Genomic DNA, 22740 nt, shown 5'->3' with positions numbered 1-22740 from the left:
TATAAACACTGACATTTAAAGTGCATTCCCGTGTATGCCCCACCACAAGGATAAAAAAAAAAATTATATATATGTTTATGTATGTGTATGTAAAAGCCGCCAAACGTATATGCGCTTCATCCTTAATAAAAGTATAAACCGAATTTCTTTACTATTTGTCGGTACCATTTCGCATTTTTTATTTTTTTTTTTTTTGTCGTCCCCCCGTTTCGTCAACCCGTGCCCTCATCCTTTTTTTGGTAATAACATTTTATTATTCCTATTATTTTAACAGTTGGAGTTATCACAATTCGTAGTATTACCATTACTACTACTGCTGCTACTGCTGCTACTACTGCTACTGCTGCTACTGCTGCTACTACTGCTACTGCTGCTACTGCTGCTACTACTGCTACTGCTGCTACTACTGCTACTGCTGCTACTACTGCTGCTGCTACTGCTACTGCTACTGCTACTGCTGCTGCTACTGCTACTGCTACTGCTACTACTACTGCTGCTACTACTGCTGCTACTACTAGCACTATCACTATTGTCATTATTATAAAAGCATAAATTCAAAATTTTCTCGTTTGTTCGCTATACCGTACATTTTAAATTAGAACAGACCGAGTTTAAAAATTGCATTAATAATAAAAAAAAAAAAAAAAAAAAAAAAATCGACAATTAAAAAAAAACGAACCAAAAAAAAAAAAACAATCGTAAAAAAATAGTAACAAGAAATAATAGAGAAGAATCATTCCGCGAGTACTCACAAGGAGTCTTTCTCACTCCTAGATGGTGTGACACTCATCGGACAAGTTTCTTTTCATGACTTCTTTTATCTTATCTGAAGATCTAAAATCTGCAATACTTTCTTTACATTTTTGGGCTTCATATATTACCTTTTCATTGTTTTTTTCTTCTAATTTTTCACATGATCTTACATCAGCAGTACTGCTAATACTACCTTGCGATTCGAATACATACATGCCATTACCTTTTTCCTTTATGTTTTCTCCAGCCCGTGCATCTGCATTACTTCTTTCACACCTTTGTGCTTCGAAAATGCTTTTTTCTGGAATTTTCTTAACTAATTCTTCCCCTGCTCTTGCATCTGCATTACTTCTTTCACATCTTTGTGCTTCGAAAACGGCTTTTTCTGGAGTTTTCTTAACTATTGCTTCCCCCGCTCGTGCATCTGCATTACTTCTTTCACATCTTTGTGCTTCGAAAATGCTTTTTTCTGGAATTTTCTTAACTAGTTCTTCCCCTGCTCTTGCATCTGCATTACTTCTTTCACATCTTTGTGCTTCGAAAACAATTTTTTCTGGTTTCTTTTTAATTAGCGCTTCCCCCGCACGTGCATCTGCATTACTTCTTTCACATCTTTGTGCTATAAAAACAGTTTTCTCATTCTTCTTTTCAATGATTCTTTCACCATGTAATTCATGGTACCTATATTCCTCACTATACTGTGATTCATATATTGTTCGACTATGAGTTTTAACAGGTACATCTTCACCATATTTAAAATCAGCTTTAACCTTTTGTATTTTTTCCCCTACAAAGACAGTTACTCCTTGATTACTTCTTTTTTCCGTTAAGAATTCATCTATATTTTTTATTTTTTGTGGAGTTTTATATATCCTATTATTATTCATATCCCTTTTTTCCTTGCCTTGGTCATGTGCTTTGCTTTTACTTGTCCTATAGTTTATCTCATCAACACAATTATCTATTTTTTCTTCTTTTTGAAAAAATTTTATATTCTTATTCGAATATGTTCTACCTAGCAGTTCATTATTGGATGGCATCTCAGTAGAAGTAGAATTAAATTTATTTAAAGGAGGAGCACTATCACCATCTCCTTCTTGTACGTCTTCACTACTACTTAAACTGCTCTTTACCCTTTTTTCATTATATTCGTTGTTGGTGCAATTTATGTCCGAACTGCCTTTTCCCTGTACTCTTTCATCCTTCACTCTTTCATCCTTCACTCTGTCATCCTTCACTTTGTCATCCTTCACTTTGTCATCATCTACGCCATCCGTTTTGTGTGCTTCCCCCTCCTGTTTCCTTTCCTCATATGACGTCTTTATTTTTTTCTTATCATTGCATATGATTTCTTCTACTTTTTCCTCCATGCTTAAATAGGAATTCTTCTTCAAAGCGCTTTTTCCACTGGGATGTTCGTAAGTGTAACCACTTTTGCTCCGATCGACTGTTACATGTTCTGTGTTTTCTTCAAGTGATGCGTTATCACCTAGGGGGGTTGCTTCATCTGCTACGTTTGCTACTGCTTCATCTGCTACGTTTGCTGCTACGTTTGCTACTGCTTTTGATTGTGTGGACCCATATACACCTGACATATCTATTTTAGACATACCACTTTTTAAGCCATTACTTTTTAAAAGCAAATTATTTCCATCTGTTATTTCACGTTGAGTTGGTCCTATAGTTACATCGCTATATAGCGTAGTAGAACCACCTGCCATTTCTTCCAACATTTTAGAGTTGTTGTCTTGATTATTATTTTGATGCTTGGATGGAGAAATATTTTCAAGTGAATCCATTGAAACCATTTTCTCTATTCCTCTCTGATTTTCATTCTTATTATGTGAAAACGTCCCTTCTCTTATTATGTCCTCTGAGTTAATGAACTCCTCATTATTATCCTCATTATTATCCTTGTTATTATCCTCATTATTATCCTCATTATTATCCTTGTTATTATCCTCATTATTATCCTCATTATTATCCTTGTTATTATCCTCATTATTATCCTCATTATTATCCTTGTTATTATCCTCATTATTATCCTTATTATTACCCTTATTATTATCCATATTAATATCCTCATTATTACCCTTATTATTATCCATATTAATATCCTTATTATTACCCTTATTATTATCCATATTAATATCCTTATTATTACCCTTATTATTATCCATATTAATATCCTTATTATTACCCTTATTATTATCCATATTAATATCCTCCTTCATGATTCTTTTTTCACTCATTACTTTTAAATGCTAGGTCACACTTATTATACTTGTGTGCTAAGGTAGACCTCACTACGTAGTCGTTCGCCTTTTCAAAATATTAATTATTCTATTACACACTCTACTTAAGTGTTAGAAAGTCAAAAATCACGTGTTCTCGTCAGTACTGTTTTATTAATATAATAAACTATTTAGATTGTATATACTGATCAACAATTTCGATTGTTTTAATTTGTTAGCAGGGGGGGGGCCTATAACTGTTACACACTCTTTTGTGCACACGTGTACCTACATGTACGCGTTAATGCAAAACAGATTAAAACAGAAATAACAAAAGTAAGAACAAAAATAATAAAAAAGTAAGATCAAAAATAATAAAAAAATAAGAACAAAAATTAGAACAAAAATAAGAACAAAAACAAAATCTTCTCAGACTGTTACTAATTAAATGTTGTTGACTTCACCAAAACAAAAAAAAAAAAATGTACACACAGAGTATACATATAAGGGGATAAAATGGAAAACAGCACGTATCGAGGTACTGATAGTTATGGGGAAAAAAAAAAATAAATAAAAAAACCCAATAAAGAAGCAAATTGATAAAAGAATGGATAAATGAATGGACAAATGAATGGACAAAAGAATGGACAAATGAATGGACAAAAGAATGGACAAATGAATGGACAAAAGAATGGACAAATGAATGGACAAAAGAATGGACAAATGAATGGACAAAAGAATGGACAAATGAATGGACAAAAGAATGGACAAATGAATGGACAAATGAATGGACAAAAGAATAAACTTTTTTTAACTCTTCTTTATCTGTTTGCTCGTTTGTTTATATGTCTGTCGAAAAAGCTCAGAAGTTAACTTAAAAAAAAAGTAATCACATGACTCAGTGTCGTTTTTTAATTATGGTGTACCGTAGGGATCATTAAAAATAATGTTCCTTTTTTCTTTTTTTCTTCTTTTTATTTTGTTTTATTTAAGCTGCACAAAAAAAATATACTGAAAATTTTGACAAAATGGACGCATGAAAATTTACCATATGAAGACACGTGTAACCAGAGAAACATTTAAAAAATGATTAAACTTTTTTCATGTAACATATGGGATAAAAAATGCTTAAGCGTAAAACTGAATGTACATTGTTTAAAAAGGTGGGAAAAAAAAAAATAAAATAAAAAGATATAAACAAAAAATGAGTAAATGAGAAAGAGGGAAAAATAAAAAAAGAAAAATAAAAAAAGAAAAATAAATAAAATAAAAAAAGAAAAATAAAATAAAATAAAATAAAAAAAAAAGGCTTAAATAACACATGTTCCTTTACCATTCGCTTGTCTTTCCATGACTCAATCATTTCAGCAAAACAAGAGAAACAAGAATTAAAATTTTCCTTTCAAATTACGATGTTGAAATTGTGTTATATTATGTGCATGCTTCATATATAACAAATGAATGGTGTGTAATAAGAAAATGAAAACGAAAATGAAAACGAAAACGAAAATGAAAACGAAAATGAAAATAAAAATGAAAACGAAAACGAAAATGAAAATAAAAATGAAAATAAAAATGAAAACGAAAACGAAAACGAAAACGAAAATGTATACACAGGCGTAACATGGCAAAACTCTGCCTTATAACATTTTCTCTTATTGTAACATGTACACAAAATTATACATGCACACATCCTTCACATACACATATAAAGATACAAGCATATAGACATATGCATACGTATGTAACTACATGTTATGCTTGTACTTTCCTATTCTTAAATACTCGTTATTATAAAGGTAGCAATATAAGGGCCAACAGAACAGGAGGAAGGCAACTCACAGTACGTTGAGAAATATTCTTATCTGTTGTACCACGGAAAAAAAATAAAAATAAAAATAAAAAAATAAATTGAATTGAATTGAATTGAATTGAACTGAATTGAATTGTACTGAATTGAATTAAATTGAATTAAATTGAACTGAATTGAATTAAATTGAAATGAAATGAATAAAATTATATTCAATAAAATTATATCGAACAAAATTATATCGAACAAAGTTATATCGAACAAAACTATATCGAACAAAATTATATCGAACAAAATTATATCGAACAAAATTATATCGAACAAAATTATATAGAACAAAGTTATATCGAACAAAATTATATCGCACAAAATTATGTCGCACAAAATTATGTCGCACTAAATTATATTGAATAAAATCTGAATATGTAATATTAAAACAAATTTAACACGACTTGCAGGCCGCTGTAAAAACAGCAAAAAGTGCGACAAGAGCGAAGGGGGTCTTTTCTTTCCTGTCTTTAAATACAACTCAGAACGAATTATAAACTACTCTATGGGGGCCTGTAAAGCAGGAACCTACTCTTTAATTTATAAAAGAAGATATACTATCTGGTACTCATAAGTATGTGCATACATACCTAAATGCAATACCATTTTAAATGATGCATTTTTATGCTGTTGAAAGTATAAATATTGACACTTTTAAAAAATTTAAAGTTGAAAAAATTCTTTTCGCTATTTCTTATTTATTTTTTTATTTTCCTTAAAACAGCACTATTTATATCGTGCTTCAAATAAGTTCAAACAGAATGTGTTCCTTCGATACGAAACAATATCCCTTTCATAAGGGAGAAAAAACAATTGCTCAAAATTGCGAGAAATTATGTAAAATTGGGAAAAGTTTCGAAAAATTATGAACGCGAAAGAACACAACCAAAAATGCGAAAAATTAGGAACAACTTCCACGTAACGGGTGTGCTGGAAAAAAAGGGCTTTCGATGAAATGAATAGAGGTGCATAAGCATTTGTGCAGTGTATGATGCGCATCTGTAAGTGTACATGCATATGTGGATATTGTATGGACTTAAGCCTTGAACTTATAAGAATCCATTAGAAATACGCTAACCGAAGATGTAGTAATGAAAACCTTTTTCTCATCATCAAAATTGCTGCTTGGTTGAAGGTGTATCTTTTATTGTTCTCCACCTTTTGCTCCTTCCTCTTGTTTGGCTTCTTTCATATATATATATATATATATATATATATATATATCATATCCTTATAACGTTTTAAACTCCTCAATTAATTCCTTCATAACACATGATAACATGGCATGTTCTCCTTCTCTTCATTTCCCCCTCCCCCTCCTCTCACCTTTATCTTGTGCTTTGTCTAATCAGCATAATCATATATTTTACAACAGAGAGCAATTCGTTTCTCTTCTTTTTCAAACGAGTTTTCTGTATCGTCGGATGTCCACAAGTTGGCTGTTTCTGTTAAAATTCCATTAACTCTAGCATAATGAATAGCACCATTATATAAATCAAATAAAGTACATAATTTATAATTTTCTTTACATAGATCCTTACTTTTAGCTGTCATATAATTACAACTATAATTACCTACATACACAAAATCTGTGTCATATATACCTGTTATACTAGGTATAGAAAATGATTTGATTTCTGATTTGTGCAGACTTCTATTATAAAAATATATTTCATCTAAATAACCATTAAAACTTGAATAATTCTTATTCTTACCTATATTTATATCTCCTCCTTTTTCAGTAACTCTATTTTTTAAATAAACAGAATTATCATATACGCCATTAATATATATTTCTATTTCCTCTTCGTTTAATCTTATAGCAATATTTGTCCACCTTCTTAGAGGGATATATCCCATAGATGATAGTCCTTCGTTCGAATTGTTTTCGCCTGTTACTCGTACTGATAGTTTAGTAATGTGGGGGTGCAGTAGGACTGCGATTTTTTCCTCCCCCTTATCTCTGCCAGTTAGAGAGACAAAAAAAAAAAAAGCTCATTATAATGTTTGCACACACGCACAAACATATATGTGTGTACATAAACATATGTATATGTATACCCTGAAACGCACATATCCTACCCATATGCTGACAAGCATACACAGAGACACATGCAAATTGAAACGAAATATTTTCTTATCATTACATTTGTGAAATTACGTTACGAAAGTAATTTGTTGACCTTTCCAGCAGGTATATCCAGAATACTCTACATTTTTTTAACATGAGAAAAAAAAAAAAAAAAAAAAAGTGAAAAACGAGGAAAATATTTCATTCTACATGTTTGTAAAAATATACGTGTCAGGTAAAATAGCTGTTTATCAAAACCGATAACAAAAAAATGATTATGTTGAAATGTAACTTTTTGCATATTTTCCCATTAAAAAGTACGCAAAAAGGATAGTGCAAAAATTATGCACTGTTCAGGCAAAAAAAAAAGAAAAAAAGCAACTTTGAGTATTTTTACTCATGTAAAAATACACATACATATATAAATATAAATGTATATACATATATGTACATTTATTTATCTATCTATTTATCTATTTATCTATTTATCTATTTATTTATTTATCTATCTATTTATCTATCTATTTATCTATTTATCTATTTATGTGTTTGTGTATATGTGTGCATGTAAGTTTATGCATGCGCTGCTCTGCGTTAAACACACATGGTGAACTGAACCGTTTTTAGTGCATCACCAGCAGGGACAAATCCCGCCATATCTACAAAGGAAAATAAGCAAAAGGGTGTGACGAAGAAGAATATTCATATAGATATGTCTATAAAGGTACAGGCGTAGAAATATGTTCGTATGTACATATGTTCTTATGTACATATGTTCGTATATTCGCCTTTTCGCATGGGCACACGTAGGCAGCATACTTCCCCTTTTCAGAGTGCACACTGGTGGATACCTCCTATAAAGGCCCCGCTATGACCGCGACCATTGAAGCTGGGAGCAGGTCTTATAAGTTTGTGCATATGATTGTTGTTTGAGCTAGAGTCAAGTGCATACACATCGTCAAAAGTCCAGTGGGCTATCAGTCCCTTATGAACACTAGGAGGACTTATAACTGTTGTAGTGCCCCCTAAGCAAAGTGTATTTGGTATTTGAAGACATTTCTCAAACAAGTTTTCAAACGATTCAGAAAAAGATATTTCACTTAAGTAATTAAATAGGGATTTTTCAAATTTTGCTAATTTTATGTTTGCAAAAAAAAAGAAAAAAAAAATGGTTCGAATTTTTCGTATCATTTTTTACTAGTTCATACAAGTTGCAATGTATGGAAAAAAAAAAATAAAATAAAAATAAAAATAAAATGAAATAGAATAGAATAAAATAAAATAAGTGAAAAAAACTACTGTCGAACAAACAAAATATCAATTCTACAAGGGCACATAGTAGTCATAAGAACTTTGTGTTATAAAAGCTTATACATTTAACGGATACACTTTATACATATTATTCACAGTTTATAAAAAAAAAAAAAAATTTATTTATCGTAATCCTATGTGAAGATTATCAATTAGAGACATAATCAATAACAGCATAATTCTTTTCTGTGGTTTGGAGAGGCTTAAGCCCTAATGTTTATTCTACTACCGATATTTCTTTTTCTTTTTCTTTTTTTTTTTTCATAACCTGAACAAGTGCATATGGAATGAGGGACTACCTTCTTGCTCGATGTGCAAATGAGTGCTAATGGTGAAAAGGCAAAAAAAAAAAAAAAAAAAAAAAGACAAAAAACATACAAAAAGGATACAGAAAATATACAAAATGCATACATAATGCATACATAATGCATACATAATGCATACATAATGCGTACATAACGCATACATAACGCATACATAACGCATACATAGCGCATGCAACACACAGACAGCATTAAGGTGTATCTACACCGTTACTCCTACATGTTAGTACCCCCCGAAAAGGGAAAATACACACACATCTTACCCTTTTTTTGAGAACCATAAAACTTCAATTCTTTTGATACTATAAATAAAAGAGGTAGGAGGTAAAAGTATGTCCACTATCCAAATTTCTTTATTTTTTCAATTTTTTTTTTTTTTTTCCCACTTTTCCTTGTCAAAATATGGGGAAATAATGAACGAATTTAGTTAAAAAAAAAAAAAAAAAAAATTACTTCCACTTTTGTAACAGTTGATGATAAAGGATCATTTCGCGAAAATATTAACACTGTCATAATTACAGAAAGGAAAGAAAGGAATCTGTTACTACACATTAACTAGTTTCATCTCACTTCATCTTGTCACCTTAATTTTTTTTTTTTTTTTTTTGTGAAGTGTCTTTTAAAGAAATATGTACATATATTTACAAAAATTGAAAGCAGTTTACACTTTTGCATATCAATATATAAATACTTTTTTTAACTTGAATTTTTTTTTTTTTTTTTTTTTTCTATTTTAAAAAAAGAATTTGTATCACATATCTTTACCTTTAATTGTGTACCTCATTTGTTCTCCTTTATCCAATTTGTTAATTTTTTCTGAACGTTAAAAAAAAATACCTATATAGTCGCAAACACATATACATGTGCATGATTACACGGGAAATAAACTCTTCATCAAATTCAGCCAATTCATCGGGAGAAAGAGGAAGGCGAAATGGTGCCGTCAAATAATGCATCATTTAACAGTAAACTGTTCAAATTAGAAAAGATTTACAGAAGGAATCATTCTATTCATTATTATTTGAAAAGAAAAGATGTAGTAACAGCCTTAGCTGAAGTGAGAAAAGGCTCTTCCGCCTTTGTAAGGGATAAATGTAATAGGACAGCTCTAGATATGGCTATAGTATTATTTATGAAAAAATTCCATGAGTCTATTTTTACTTCTCTCATTACAGATTATTTATATATAGACGATAACATAGAAAAAAAAAATGAAGAAAAAAAAAAAAAAAAAAATTTTCCTTACAACACTAGAGACACAGTAAAGTACGATGACAAATGCAGATTCTATCCGTATGAACCTATATTAAAAGAGTGTACAAAAGTAAATAAGCAACAAGGTATAAAAGATCTTATATATGCTAAGGATTCCCCATCATTGCTTCTTCTACAAAGAAAAATAAAATATGTACCTCTGTTAATCAAACATGGCAGTAATTACGAAAAAAAGAACTCATTATTTCTTCTCGAAAAAGCATTCATAATGCCAATGTCCAAAAATGTGCAAGCACAATTAAATGAAGAATTACGAAATATGAGGGCTCTATTATTTTTTATAAAAATGATCAGTACAAATGTTTCATTAAAAAAATATTCTGAAGATGTTATTAAAGATGAAATTTCGAAATTATCTTTTCCCTATTTGTACAATATAACTATTCATACTCTTTTTAAAATTTTTTATTCTGACTATGGTCAGGTAAAAAAGTGGGATTTAAAAAACCCCGCAAATTCCAGAAAATTAGTTAGTAAAATACTTTCAAATAATTTAATAGGCAATGAAATAATTAAATTTATTGGAAAATCTTTATTTTATTTTTCTAATTTAGTTCATATATTTGGTCAAAAAGTATTTAAACAGAATTCTGTGATATCTCAATATTTACTACATATGTCTTTTACCCTAGATAATGAATATTTATTTAATGTTATAATTAATAAAAATAATCTATTTCAACAAGTTGATATATTCCATTGGGATAAATTAATAGAGTCTATGTCATCTCAAAAACATAAATTATCCTCTTATTATAAACCCTTACTTTATGCCAGATTGAACAAATTATTTTTAGACAAGCTTGAAGAAGTTTTGTGTACAAATGAAAAAAAAACAAAGAAGGATAATGACCACTTAGAAAAAAGAAAAAATAAATGCAGATCTACTTCTAAAATGTTCAGTAAATATAAAGAGATCCTAGACGCACCCAATTGTAACGCCTTGGAATCGGCAATAAAGCACACACTTATGCAGTTTACAAAGGAGGGGTTGACTGGGCATCTGCTGGTCTCTTCCTCAAGTGGGTTAAGCAGCATAGCGGCATAGCGGCATAATGGCATAATGTTCAAATAAAACAAAAAAGGGGCTTCTCACCTGTTAGCAGCATGGTAACATAGCTTTTAAAACGTTAACTATATGATCGATAAGTTTTATATACCTTTTCGAAGTATGCGTATATGCGTATATGCGCATTATGCACATTATATAATGCACAGAGTAAACCTATCTCTACTCATTCTTTCCCCTCATTACAACTCGAAAAGTTATTCAATTTAGCATAATATATTTTGACGAAAAAAATGATTTATTATTACACAATATCATTATATTCAAGCCACTACACTTTTGCCAGTAGAATGGAGTAACCAAAATGTACAGTAAAATGCACCTTATAAGGAAGGGAAATATCATTGAGAAAATATTTCAAGGGATAGAATAATCCCTTTTAAAACTCTTTCGAAGTATCACAATGAATGGAATACGATAAGGACTTCTTTACATACTTAATTCCTCAAGCTGAAAATTCTGAACAATTGTGTACTTATAACATTCTCTATGCAAAGATAGTCATCAACATATATGTTGATGTTTTGCATATAATTATTAGAAAAACACATGTATAAAAAATATATTGCAGTTTATTTCAAACGTAAAAGGAGTGATATCTATTAATTATTTCTTTTCATCTATCTTTTTCTATTTTTTATCCTACACCATATGAACACACCATCTGTCAGTTTTCTCCCATAAATATAAAAATAAGAGCACATGATGATTCAAGTTGAAGTAGAAGTTGAAAATGAAGTAGAAGTAGAAAAAGAAGTAGAAGTGGAAAAAGAAGTAGAAGTAGAAAATGAAGTAGAAGTAGAAAATGAAGTAGAAGTAGAAAATGAAGTAGAAGTAGAAAATGGAGTAGAAGTAGAAAATGGAGTACATGTGCATGTACATATTCATAAGTTTTTACAAAAATGCTTGGGGGAGGGAGGCTGTATCATATGCTTAAATATGAATTTTTTTTTTAAGGATGTGCTCGCTTTAGTTATCATGCACTGTCTTAATTTTCTTTATTGAAAGCTTTTTTGTGGGTACACCCCTTCTTAAAATTGTTTCTTCGTATTGCTGTTCTGCGCTATTCTCTGTTTTGTTTGAATTTATGTAGCTTAGATTTATTTAGTTTTACTTTGCTTTGTTTTACTCTGTTTTGTTGTTCTACTTTGTTTTGTTGTTCTACTTTGTTTTGTTGTTCTACTTTGTTTTGTTGTTCTACTTTGTTTTGTTGTTCTACTTTGTTTTACTCTGTTTTACATTGTTTTACTTTGTTCAACTTTGCTTTACTTTTTTTCACTCTTTTTATTTTTATATTTTTTATTCTCAACTACAACTAAATCTGCCGAGATTCCTTTGTCATTTTTTCTTTTTTTCTACAAATAAAAATGATTTATATTGTTAGCTATTTATTTATAATTCTTCTTACTCCTACGTGCTTAAGAGCACATTTGGCCATTACATTGCCCTTTTAAAAAATAAATATACAGATAAATAATAAATAAATATACAGATAAATAATAAATAAATATACAGATAAATAATAAATAAATATACAGATAAATAATAGATAAATATACAGATAAATAATAGATAAATATACAGATAAATAATAAATAAATAAACAGATAAATAATAAATAAACAGATAAATAATAAATATGTAAATATATAAATAAATATATATAAATATTAAGCCCATTTAACAGATATATTGCCACTGTTCACGCATATTTTGCGCATGGAATTCAGAGTATAGAAAATACGTTGTTTGTTGTTGGTCGTGTGCCATTTTGTTTTGTTTACCAACTTACATAGTTCAATGTTCGTCAGTACTTCTTATACTTACAACTGCATATATAAAGATATATAATTAAAAATATTAGGGGCTACAAGGTTTTTACTTTTTAAAATGCAATTAAAAAATAATAATTTTAATTTGTATGCTACATGTAAAGGTTAATACATACCCGCAACACTCTACCAGTTTTGGATGTGTACATTTTTTAAAACACCTGACTCGTACAGGTTATCGCGAAAATACATATACGCACATACGCATATAAGCTTGTCAGAAAAGAAAGCGAATGATCTACATTATTTTCCTCCAGTTTTGAAGCACGCCCCATATGGTCTATCACATGAAAAAAAATTCTTGCCTGTTCATAAAAAAAAAGTGAATTGTGCATGTGGCAAGGGTGATTTTCTTTTTTAATTTTTTTTAATTTTATATAATTAAATTATTTTTTATTTTTATTTTTTTATTTTTTTATTTTTTTATTTTTTTTTTTAAATGAATTCTACTGAGCCCTAAAAAAATGCACACTGATCTTATGCGCAGTGTACAGTAGTATGTCATATGTCGAGTCGTTTTATAACATTAACCTTCTTATTAGTATTGGTATTTGTCCTAACATATTTTAAGGCAATTTTAATCATAGAGCTACATGAGCAGAGCAAATGACCAAAACAAGAGCAGCTAAATTGTTCCTGGTTTGTGCATAATTTTGTCGCTTCCCTTATTCTTCTCTCTCCACTTGCCGCTAAATTCTCATGGCTAACAGCAAATTTGCTTATGTAAAATTATACGAAGAAGAGAAAAAAATTATGCTCAACTGTTACTTCATTATAAGAATAGATGGATGTGATTTTAAAAAATTTATAAAAGTACATGAATATAAAAAGCCAAATGATATACGAGGGCTTAATTTAATGAATGAATGTGCAATTGGCGTTATAAAAAAGTTTGATGAAATAGATATGTGTTATGGGCACTCCGACGAGTTTAGCTTTTTATTTAGAAAAAATGCGAAATTATGGAATAGAAGGTATGACAAAATATTAACTAGTGTTGTATCTTATTTTACATCTTATTTTATGTATAGATGGAAAATTTATTTTTTCAACAAAGAATTAGTTTATCCGCCATGTTTTGATGCAAGAATAATTATATATCCATCTGAAAAGGAAATAAAGGATTATTTTTCATGGAGGCAAGTAGACTGTCATATTAATACACAGTATAATGAATGCTTTTGGAATTTAGTATTAAAAAGTAATTACACACATGAACAAGCATATAAATTTTTGTTAACAACACAAACTAAGGATAAAAACGAATTGCTCTTCTCAAAATTTCATATTAATTATAACAACATCCCAGATATATTTAGAAGAGGAACAATAATAATTAGAAATAAAAATTTTAAAAAAAAAGTAAATATGAAATGTACCACTAGTAGCTGTAGTACCACTATATATGACCATAATTCAGTCATTATTAGTAATGCCACTGTTCACTTAGATCCTCTTAAAAATACTAATGAAAATAAATTGGACAAAAATACTCATGAAAAACTAATCGATGATTATAATTTATGTACTATTAGTAAGGATGATGATATTATCAATGCTGAGGTTTCTATTGCAACGTCGAGTGAACAACAAAAAATTAACACCTTAAACAAGTTTATCATTTCACATGAAAATTTAGTTAGCGAAAAATTTTGGGGAAAGTACGATTTTATTTTTAAAAAGAAGGCCACAGGAGGGGTGGAGGTGGAAGGGAAGTGATAACTCGAAAAAGGAGAAAGACACTACTCAGCGTTGTAGTCGCATAAAGGGAAAAGGGAATAGAGAAAAGGAAAAAAAAGAAAAAAAAAAGAAGGTTTTTCTTTTTTTTTTTTTTTTTTTTTTCTAGTGGGAAATTAAGGAAATATACAAAATACGAGAAGTATACGAAAGACGCAAAACACACAAGCACTTAATGTTACGTAATGAAAAATAATTTAAAAAACTGTATACCAGAATAATAATGGCAAAAATTATTTTTAAAAATGCATTTCCTTACCATCTTTAAATAAATAAGAAACCTTAAACAAAGCTGTGAGAAAATATACGTGCAAAATTTCAGCAGCTTAATTTTTATCCCTTCCAAGTAAACTTTCTTTATTTGTTCGTTTACTTGTTCGCTTTTTAAGAGAACAAAAATTGCTGCAAGGTTATCCCTTATCAAGTCTACATTTTTTTTTTTTTTTCCCCCACGGAAGCAGTGAAATGTGCATATATATATATACGTATATATATATATATATATGTGTGCATACATATTTGAAATAAAAGAAAATACATGCGCAAATGCACGTATATTTTTTTTTTTTTTTTTTTTTATTCCCTAATAAAGGATAATACACTGTATGCTCGTGATACCTTTGCATACAAATGCACGAATTCTTATTCCGTTTCGTCTTCTTCATCTTATATATATACTTGCACGTATACATATAGTTGTTCTTTTTTTTTTTTTTTTTTTTTTTAAATATTTATTTTAATTAGTTTTATTAAGAATGACTTGTCTCAAAAAAGAATAGTAACAAGAATAACCTTTACAAGAGTAAAGCGAAATAACAACATGGGAAGAGCAACCAAAAGTATTGTAAATAAATTGGATTGAACTGAAATGAGCTGGAATGAGCTGAAATGGATTGAACTAAATTGAATTGAACTGAATTGAACTGAATTGAACTGAATTGAACTGAATTGAACTATATTGAATTAATTTTTTTTTTTTTTTTTTTTTTTTCTTATTTTTTTGTTTTCCCTAAGCAATATCTTTCTCTCTTTGAACGATCAACTTTTTTTCAGCTTGCTTTTTTTTTTTTTATATTTTAAATTTCATATTTATACATCGAAAATGAATTACTCAAGTATCCGCCACCTTCAAAAACCTTTAGAAAACAAGTTGAACGAGTAATTTTATTTGCATGTAAAAGTGTCTGCAGTGAGAATACGTGTGCATAGACATATGCATGTGGACATATGTGAATATGTATGTATACATGGGCTCAACATTCCTGCGTATTACACCAATGATTACTATTATTAGTAGTAACAGAAGTGGTAATATCTACTGCAACATTAATATTATTAGAAGCGGTGGAGGTAATGCTCATACTGTCCATCAATGCATATGGCTTATCTATTACCCACCTTTTTTCTTTTGTCTAGTATACCTGCCGGAAAGCCAACACACTCGAATAAGTCTACCTTTTGTAAAGTAAAATTTAGAAAAAAGAAAACTAAAATAGTTCTCTTCTATGCCCATCCCTTTGTTCATCTGCTTCTTCACGCCCTTGCTCACTTCCCCTGTATACCCCCTTCCATCATATTCTTTCCCTCACCATATTTTACCACCCCCCCTCCCCCGTACTCTCACCAATTTCATTATTTACCATTTTAAGTTACATTTCGAGGAGACAGGGGAAGTAGAATTTAAAAGCTGCATAAGAAATATTAATCATAGAAATAAAACCTCTGTGTTTGACGGAACTCAAAATGAATGGAGTGGTAAACATATGACCATATGGAGAAATACGCATTTTTTACGTTTATAACATTTCTTGCCTTTTTTTTTTTTTTTTTTTTTTTTTTTTTTTTTTTTTTTCCCTTTTCCTACCATTTCATTCGCGTGATCCCAGTTATGTTGATACACACGACATACTAATTTGCAGATTAACTTTGCCATTTTTCTTCTTTTTTTCTTTTTTTTTTCTTACACAAATAATATTTGCAGATAAGGGAGAGGAAAAAAAATCTAATTCTCATAGAATTATGAAAAAACGAATTTTTGATAAATCTTCCTCCTTAGAAATAAAAGGAATATTTCATGATAACCTTTCCAATACTTCAACCATAAAACACGGAAAGAGAATTAACACTGATGTTAGAAGTTTCTATATATTTTCCAAGGATACGTTAGATAAAGACGTGCCAAAAAAAAAAAAATAAATAAATAAATAAAAATAAAAATAAATAAATAAATCGTAATGAAAAAAACGTATTATTTCCTTTTCGTTAAAACATTAATATTAAAGTGTAGTAGTTTCATTTTACTTTTTTTTCTATCCCCCTTTTTAGCAATGACAAAATCGAAAGAAAAAGGTTTACAAAGAAAGAAGAGACAAATATGAAAATTTATAGGACTAAACTTTTTATGAATGTTTTAAAAGCGTTTCTCCATTGTGCCGTTACTTTTCCGATTATTCCATGTTTTGCTACTACTCTTCCGATTGCTCCACGTTTTGCCACTACTCTTCCGATTGCTCCACGTTTTGCTACTACTCTTCCGATTGCTCCACGTTTTACTGCTCCCCTTCCCATTATTATATGTCCTATCATATCGACACTTCTTACCCTTCCCCCTCGATTAGCTCCAAAAAGATCAGCAGCTATAGTTTAGAAAAAAATCCATGTAAGTGGGGCGTGGACGTCTTGAGATATTCCCTGCCCCCACCCAAAAAAATGTATAGACATGTAGACAACTTATCGGTAAGAAGAGATTCAAATGAAAGAAAAAAAAAAAAAAAATACAAAAAATACACAAAAAATACACAAAAAATACGCAAAAAAGTACACAAAAATGAGGAAATAAGTTTACGAATGTGCAAGTAGACACCTTTGCTACCATATCCAAGGGTATTATAAACGGATATACACGCGTATGTGCACACGTACACATACACGTACACGTACACATACACATACACACACACATACACATACACACACACATACACACAAACATACACACACACATACACACACATTCATACACCACCTATTTTATTTTGTTTTATTTTGTTTTTTCCCCCATTTTTGCAGACTTGTTTGATTCCTAACATAAGCGAAGATTCAATTATTCCGAAAAAAAATAAAAATAATTATGCTACACAGTTGGAGGTTCGTACATGCTAATCGTAATATGAGCATGAATAGTAATGTATATAAAAAAAAAAGAAAATACTAAAATTATCGGTTCAATTTTTATTCGGCATAATTTTTATTTTTTTGTTTTAAAGAAATCATTATGTCCTAAGGAGAATATTTTTATTCCAAACTCGAGCAGAAAGCTAATTCGCGTGCACGAGTCCAAGTTAGAGGTATGAATACTTTTTTTTTTTTTTTTTTTTTTGCCTCCTTTTGTTATTTCTCTACTTCCTACTTCCAACGCCTGTCTCGCCACTTAACTGTGGTACTCTCATCGATGACAAGTATACCTTTTTCATTGTTTTCATTTTCTTCATTTTTTTCATTGTTTTCATTTTCTTCATTTTTTTCACTGTTTTCATTTTCTTCATTTTTTTCATTGTTTTCATTTTCTTCATTTTTTTCACTGTTTTCATTTTCTTCATTTTTTTCATTGTTTTCATTTTTTTCATTGATTTCATTTTTTTCATTTTTCTCTTCTTTTCTTTTCCCTTTCTGCAAAGATGAACTGCGTTCCAAAGGATTGCGAAGGAAGTAGAATAAGGACCACCCCAATTCCTCATCCGGGAAATTTGAATGTTATAACTATATAACCACACAAGCGTAATACCGCGCGAGTGGAACTGCTTTGTATGCACTTGTTATGCATACTGCCGCTACCACTACAGCTACAGCTATAATTATTGTCTTTTTTTTTTTTTTTTTCTTTGAAGGCCCACTTGACGCCCCTTGTAGAATGTGGAAGAAAGTCATTGTACATAAACCCAACATGCAGAAATAAGATATGCTCCGTTTCCTTTAATTGTACTACTTTTCCTATAATATGAGAAACAACAAACAGGAGGAGCTCTCCTCTTACGCAACTACATACGTGCATGCATAAGTACATATATACAAACATATTTTCATATGCACATACTTCCACACTTCACACTTCATACTTCCACACTTCCACACTTCCACACTTCCACACTTCCACACTTCCACACTTCACACTTCCACACTTCACACTTCCACACTTCCACACTTCACACTTCCACACACTTCCACACTTCCACACTTCCACACTTCACACTTCCACACTTCACACTTCCACACTTCACACTTCCACACTTCACACTTCCACACTTCACACTTCACACTTCACACTTCCACACTTCACACTTCCACACTTCCACACTTCCACACTTCCACCCTTCTAAACGTATGCTGCCCCTTTTCCGGAAATGTAACAACATCCCCCTCGCCTTTTCGTTTTCCCCCTTTTTATGCTCAGATGAACAAGAGCCCTCACCTTATAGGTCAGGAAAAAGAATAGGCTATCTTGGAGCTACAAGTGAAAATTCAATATTTTTATTTTAAATAATAGAAATACAGATTATCTTTTTTAACATCTATTCTGTCCCCTTGGCTTTTTTTCCCCTTTTCATTTAAATTACTTGTTCGTTTTAAAATTTTGTTTTCCACTCAATGTAACATGGTAAGTCTCTTTTTTTTTTTTTTTTTTTTTTTTTTTTTTTTTTTTGTATGTGATAACTGTGTATATTAACATAGTCATATTTTTTATTTTCGCCATCTTTAATTTGTCTTTCCAACAAAAAAAAAAAAAAAAGAAAAGAGGGAGCGTAGCATAAAGAGTAGAAAAAAGAAAAAAAAATAAAAAAAAAAAAAAAAAAAAAAAGAAAAAAAAAAAAAAAAAAAAAAGAGAACAAATTGCAACGCCGCAATATTGCAAAGTGAAAGGAAAAAATCGGTTTAATTATTCCCCTTCTTTCTTCCAAACTTCTTTTTCTATTTCTTATTTGAAAGAATAACCTTGTCAGTGTGACATACATATAAGTATACATACATACATATATATGCAATGTATGAATGCTTTTTTTTTTTTTTTTTTTTTTTTTTTTTTTTTTTTTTTTTTTTTTTTTTTTTTTTTTGTCTTTTTTCTAATTCTTTTCAGAAATAAGGGGAATACAACACCTTTTACGCGCAGTACGCCCCTTCTTCGTGCACGCAAAACTTTGCAATTTTGTCATTCTTTCATATTGCATTTTTCGTTTTGCCATATTTTATTTTTCGTTTTGCTATGCTGCATTTTTCATTTTTCCATATTGCATATTGTATTTTCCTTTTTTTTTGTCCTAATTTACAATTTTTCCATTTTCGCTTGCTCCATTTTTTAAAAATTATGACTTGTTAAGGCGAAACGACAGAATATTTTAAACAGGTCCAACAAAAAAGAAGCGAAAAAATGAACAAAAAAGTAGCGAAAAAATGAACAAAAAAGCAGCGAAAAAATGAACAAAGGGCTTGAAAATTTTGTCGACGAAATGAAAAAAAAAAAAATGAAAGAATATGCCAAGAAGTGAAAAAAGAAGTCAAAAAGGATAGTGCAAAGGTTAGCACAAAATTAACACAAAATTTTCAAAATCAGGAACGCCTATCCTGCGTGTAAGGGATCGCCCCCACGCTCAGCGCTGCACAATACCGGATAGTAACTTGGCACGTCGAGGATACACAGGAGAGCCCCTTAAGTCGACTTTTTTCTCAGTGGGAAACAGAATTTTCCAAATGGGCTTGCATTTTTTGCAACACTTGTTTTGCATAGAAGACAATTTAACAGGCTCCTCATGTGTGGAATTAAAAACAGAATTGCCATTTCTTATAACAGGTATAGCAAAGTGCTTCTTACATAAATGAATTATGTCCATGCATTTGCATGTTTCCATTTCATGTATCTTCGTTTTGTTGTTATACAAATTTGGGACTAGGTTTGGATATATGATAGGTAATATGGATAATTTTGAATAGGCCTTTTTTTCTTTTAAGAACATATCATTAGTTTCCTTTTCATGTTCATATAACTCATCTGGTATATCATATTCATCATCTTTGGATGGACATGTAGAAGGATAATTATGAGAATCATCATAAGAAGTTAATTGTGGAGGAACAATTTTCTGATTAACAAAAATTGAAAAAGAACAAAATGGAGGTACAGATGTATTACTACATGGTCCTTCAATATCGTCAATCCAGAATCCTGGACATGCTATAAGAGTAGCTAAACATTGAGGGAAACAAAGAGACATAGTCTCAGAAACTCGTAATCCTACTGGTAACCAACATATAGGAAATATAGATGCACAGTACATACCTAAATATGCCATAGCACATATACGGTATAGTGTATCAGATGTTTTACCCACTTTAGATGCATATTTTGCTGGAAAGCTTGATATAACACCATTCATAATACTATCTGTTATATCTGCTGTAACAAATTCTGCAGCTGTTATTGGGTATAGTATAGAACCTAAACAATTTTTTCCTGTTACCATTGGTAAACATGGAAGTGGTCTATTTATCCATATAGGTGGAGGTATTAATGGAGGTACAATATCTACAACTGAGCTTGCTACTGATTGAATAAGACCCTTAACCATAGTCAAACTTTGTATTAACATATTAGCTAAACCTGGTTCTTTTATAGACTCAGGACTTTCAATGTTTTCTAAAGAATCTTTCATCCATTTGCTTAAATTATTTCCATAAGTTGATCTCACAGGTCCTCCAGGGTAATCTATATTATTTCCACCCATTTCGTTTGGTTCTCTTCTTTTTCTTTTTTGTTTTGCTTTCCTTTCATCATGTTTTTCCACCTTATCACAATGAGGATTAGATTCATTCAACCTCTTAACTTTTTGAGCAAATCTTTCGTTATACTCCTTATGCATTATCTTTTGCATTAAAAAGGTATAGCCATCTACGTCGAAATGGCTTAGCGCCGACTTGTACAATTGCAGGAAATGCTCCCTCGTCAGGTTTCCACTTTTTATAGCACCCTTTAAGTTTTCAAGCGTTTTGTTTCTCGGTAAACTTCTACTACTGCCGCTGCTACTACCATTACCACTGCTATCGCGACTGTCGGTACTTGTACTTCTACTACTTTTACCATTTTCCTCCTTTTTCTCCTCCATTAAAAAGTCGTACAACTCGTTCGGGTCCGGAAACAGACTTAGTTCCTCCACGTCGACATTGAAATATTCATCCATCCCGTCATCGCCGCTGTGCTCACTACTGTCCACGTTTTCTTTTTCGGTTCTTTGAATATCCGTCTTATCATCGCTTAGTTCATCACTCTGTTCATCATTATGTTTATCAGTTTCCTTGGCACTATGTCCCACTTGTTCGTCCCTCTTCGTTCCTTCCTCTATATATGAATATTGTCCTTTTGTAATTTCTTCCTTTTCATTTTTATTTTTCCCCTCCTCATCTCTTATCCGTGTAATAGCAACATGGGCAACGTGAGTCGTCCCTAAGTTTGATCCATATGTTAAGAACAAAAAAGAAAAGCACAAAAGAGAACAATATGAATGTATACCCTTCATTTAGTATAAGACGCTGCGATTTTACAGCTTTTTTTTTTTTTTTTTTTTTTTTTTTTTTTGTTATTATACTTCAATACTGTCGTAATACTACTGCAATATTGTAGTAGTATCTTCTTAACTTTATTGATATCTTCTCTTTATTTTTCTTCTTCTTTTCGCTATTTATTGATTGCCTCTTTTTTTTTTTTTTTTTTTTTCTTTTGTGCGCGCACTTTAGGATTATTTGTATCTTTTGTATTCTATTCGTACAAAAATGAAAAGGAGTTTATACAATACAAAAATAAGCTTATATATATGTGTACATATGTAGGTGTACGTTAATGCATATATGTGTGTATGTGAGTGTGTGTACTGACACAAGGAATATATCTCTTAAAAGCAGCCAAACTACTGAACAGCAATTCTTATGCGTGTGTGCAACTTTGTAAATTTTTTGAAAAAAAAGGAGTTTACATATACCACGTGTAGGTTTCATTTCTATGTTGTTGTTTTCTTTTTTTCTGCTTGCATATTCATTTGTCTAATCATTTTGCTGTTTACTTTTAAGGTACCACGTTTGTTTTTCTTTTTTTTTTTTTTCCCGCATTGCAATATTTGCTTGGAGAATAGAACGGGACTCATACATAGCAAGTAGTAAATATCGAATAGCAAGCAGCGAATAGCACATATAACATATCATTTCACATTGAACACTTCGCAAAAAGTTTAGTCGTCA

At 30.5% G+C, this 22740-nt stretch overlaps 7 protein-coding genes across 7 annotated transcripts; 4 read left to right on the top strand and 3 right to left on the bottom strand.

Annotated features, from left to right (window-relative positions):
* Window positions 1-267: 267 nt before the first annotated feature.
* MKS88_001009 (uncharacterized protein) lies at window positions 268-3005 on the bottom strand (the record flags this gene model as incomplete). Its single annotated transcript, XM_067219662.1, has 2 exons — window positions 268-576; window positions 813-3005. 2 exons carry the CDS (start codon window positions 3003-3005, stop codon window positions 268-270), a joined length of 2502 nt encoding a protein of 833 aa, XP_067075375.1.
* A 609-nt stretch (window positions 3006-3614) lies between these two features.
* Window positions 3615-5342, top strand: MKS88_001008 (uncharacterized protein; the record flags this gene model as incomplete). The annotated part of the gene is made up of 3 exons (XM_067219661.1): window positions 3615-3855; window positions 4464-4606; window positions 5256-5342. The coding sequence occupies 3 exons, from the start codon at window positions 3615-3617 to the stop codon at window positions 5340-5342; spliced, it is 471 nt and encodes a 156-aa protein (XP_067075374.1).
* Window positions 5343-6189: 847 nt separating this feature from the next.
* MKS88_001007 (uncharacterized protein) lies at window positions 6190-9038 on the bottom strand (the record flags this gene model as incomplete). The annotated part of the gene is made up of 7 exons (XM_067219659.1): window positions 6190-6808; window positions 7012-7055; window positions 7535-7575; window positions 7768-8049; window positions 8527-8552; window positions 8814-8852; window positions 9004-9038. 7 exons carry the CDS (start codon window positions 9036-9038, stop codon window positions 6190-6192), a joined length of 1086 nt encoding a protein of 361 aa, XP_067075373.1.
* Window positions 9039-9484: 446 nt separating this feature from the next.
* On the top strand, window positions 9485-10873 carry MKS88_001006 (protein CPH1; the record flags this gene model as incomplete). Its single annotated transcript, XM_067219658.1, has 1 exon — window positions 9485-10873. One exon carries the CDS (start codon window positions 9485-9487, stop codon window positions 10871-10873), a length of 1389 nt encoding a protein of 462 aa, XP_067075372.1.
* A 723-nt stretch (window positions 10874-11596) lies between these two features.
* Window positions 11597-11899, top strand: MKS88_001005 (uncharacterized protein; the record flags this gene model as incomplete). Its single annotated transcript, XM_067219657.1, has 1 exon — window positions 11597-11899. One exon carries the CDS (start codon window positions 11597-11599, stop codon window positions 11897-11899), a length of 303 nt encoding a protein of 100 aa, XP_067075371.1.
* Window positions 11900-13425: 1526 nt separating this feature from the next.
* Window positions 13426-17816, top strand: MKS88_001004 (tRNAHis guanylyltransferase; the record flags this gene model as incomplete). Its single annotated transcript, XM_067219656.1, has 10 exons — window positions 13426-14441; window positions 14573-14605; window positions 15208-15302; window positions 15761-15813; window positions 16113-16218; window positions 16445-16625; window positions 16789-16812; window positions 17082-17199; window positions 17533-17610; window positions 17730-17816. The coding sequence occupies 10 exons, from the start codon at window positions 13426-13428 to the stop codon at window positions 17814-17816; spliced, it is 1791 nt and encodes a 596-aa protein (XP_067075370.1).
* Window positions 17817-17868: 52 nt separating this feature from the next.
* On the bottom strand, window positions 17869-22025 carry MKS88_001003 (uncharacterized protein; the record flags this gene model as incomplete). The annotated part of the gene is made up of 4 exons (XM_067219655.1): window positions 17869-18132; window positions 18248-18453; window positions 18818-18931; window positions 20123-22025. The coding sequence occupies 4 exons, from the start codon at window positions 22023-22025 to the stop codon at window positions 17869-17871; spliced, it is 2487 nt and encodes an 828-aa protein (XP_067075369.1).
* Between the last annotated feature and the right edge of the window lie 715 nt (window positions 22026-22740).

The sequence above is a fragment of the Plasmodium brasilianum genome, chromosome 3, assembly GCF_023973825.1.
Source record: "Plasmodium brasilianum strain Bolivian I chromosome 3, whole genome shotgun sequence".
Taxonomy (NCBI): domain Eukaryota; phylum Apicomplexa; class Aconoidasida; order Haemosporida; family Plasmodiidae; genus Plasmodium; species Plasmodium brasilianum.
This window is presented reverse-complemented; position numbering and strand designations above follow the sequence as displayed.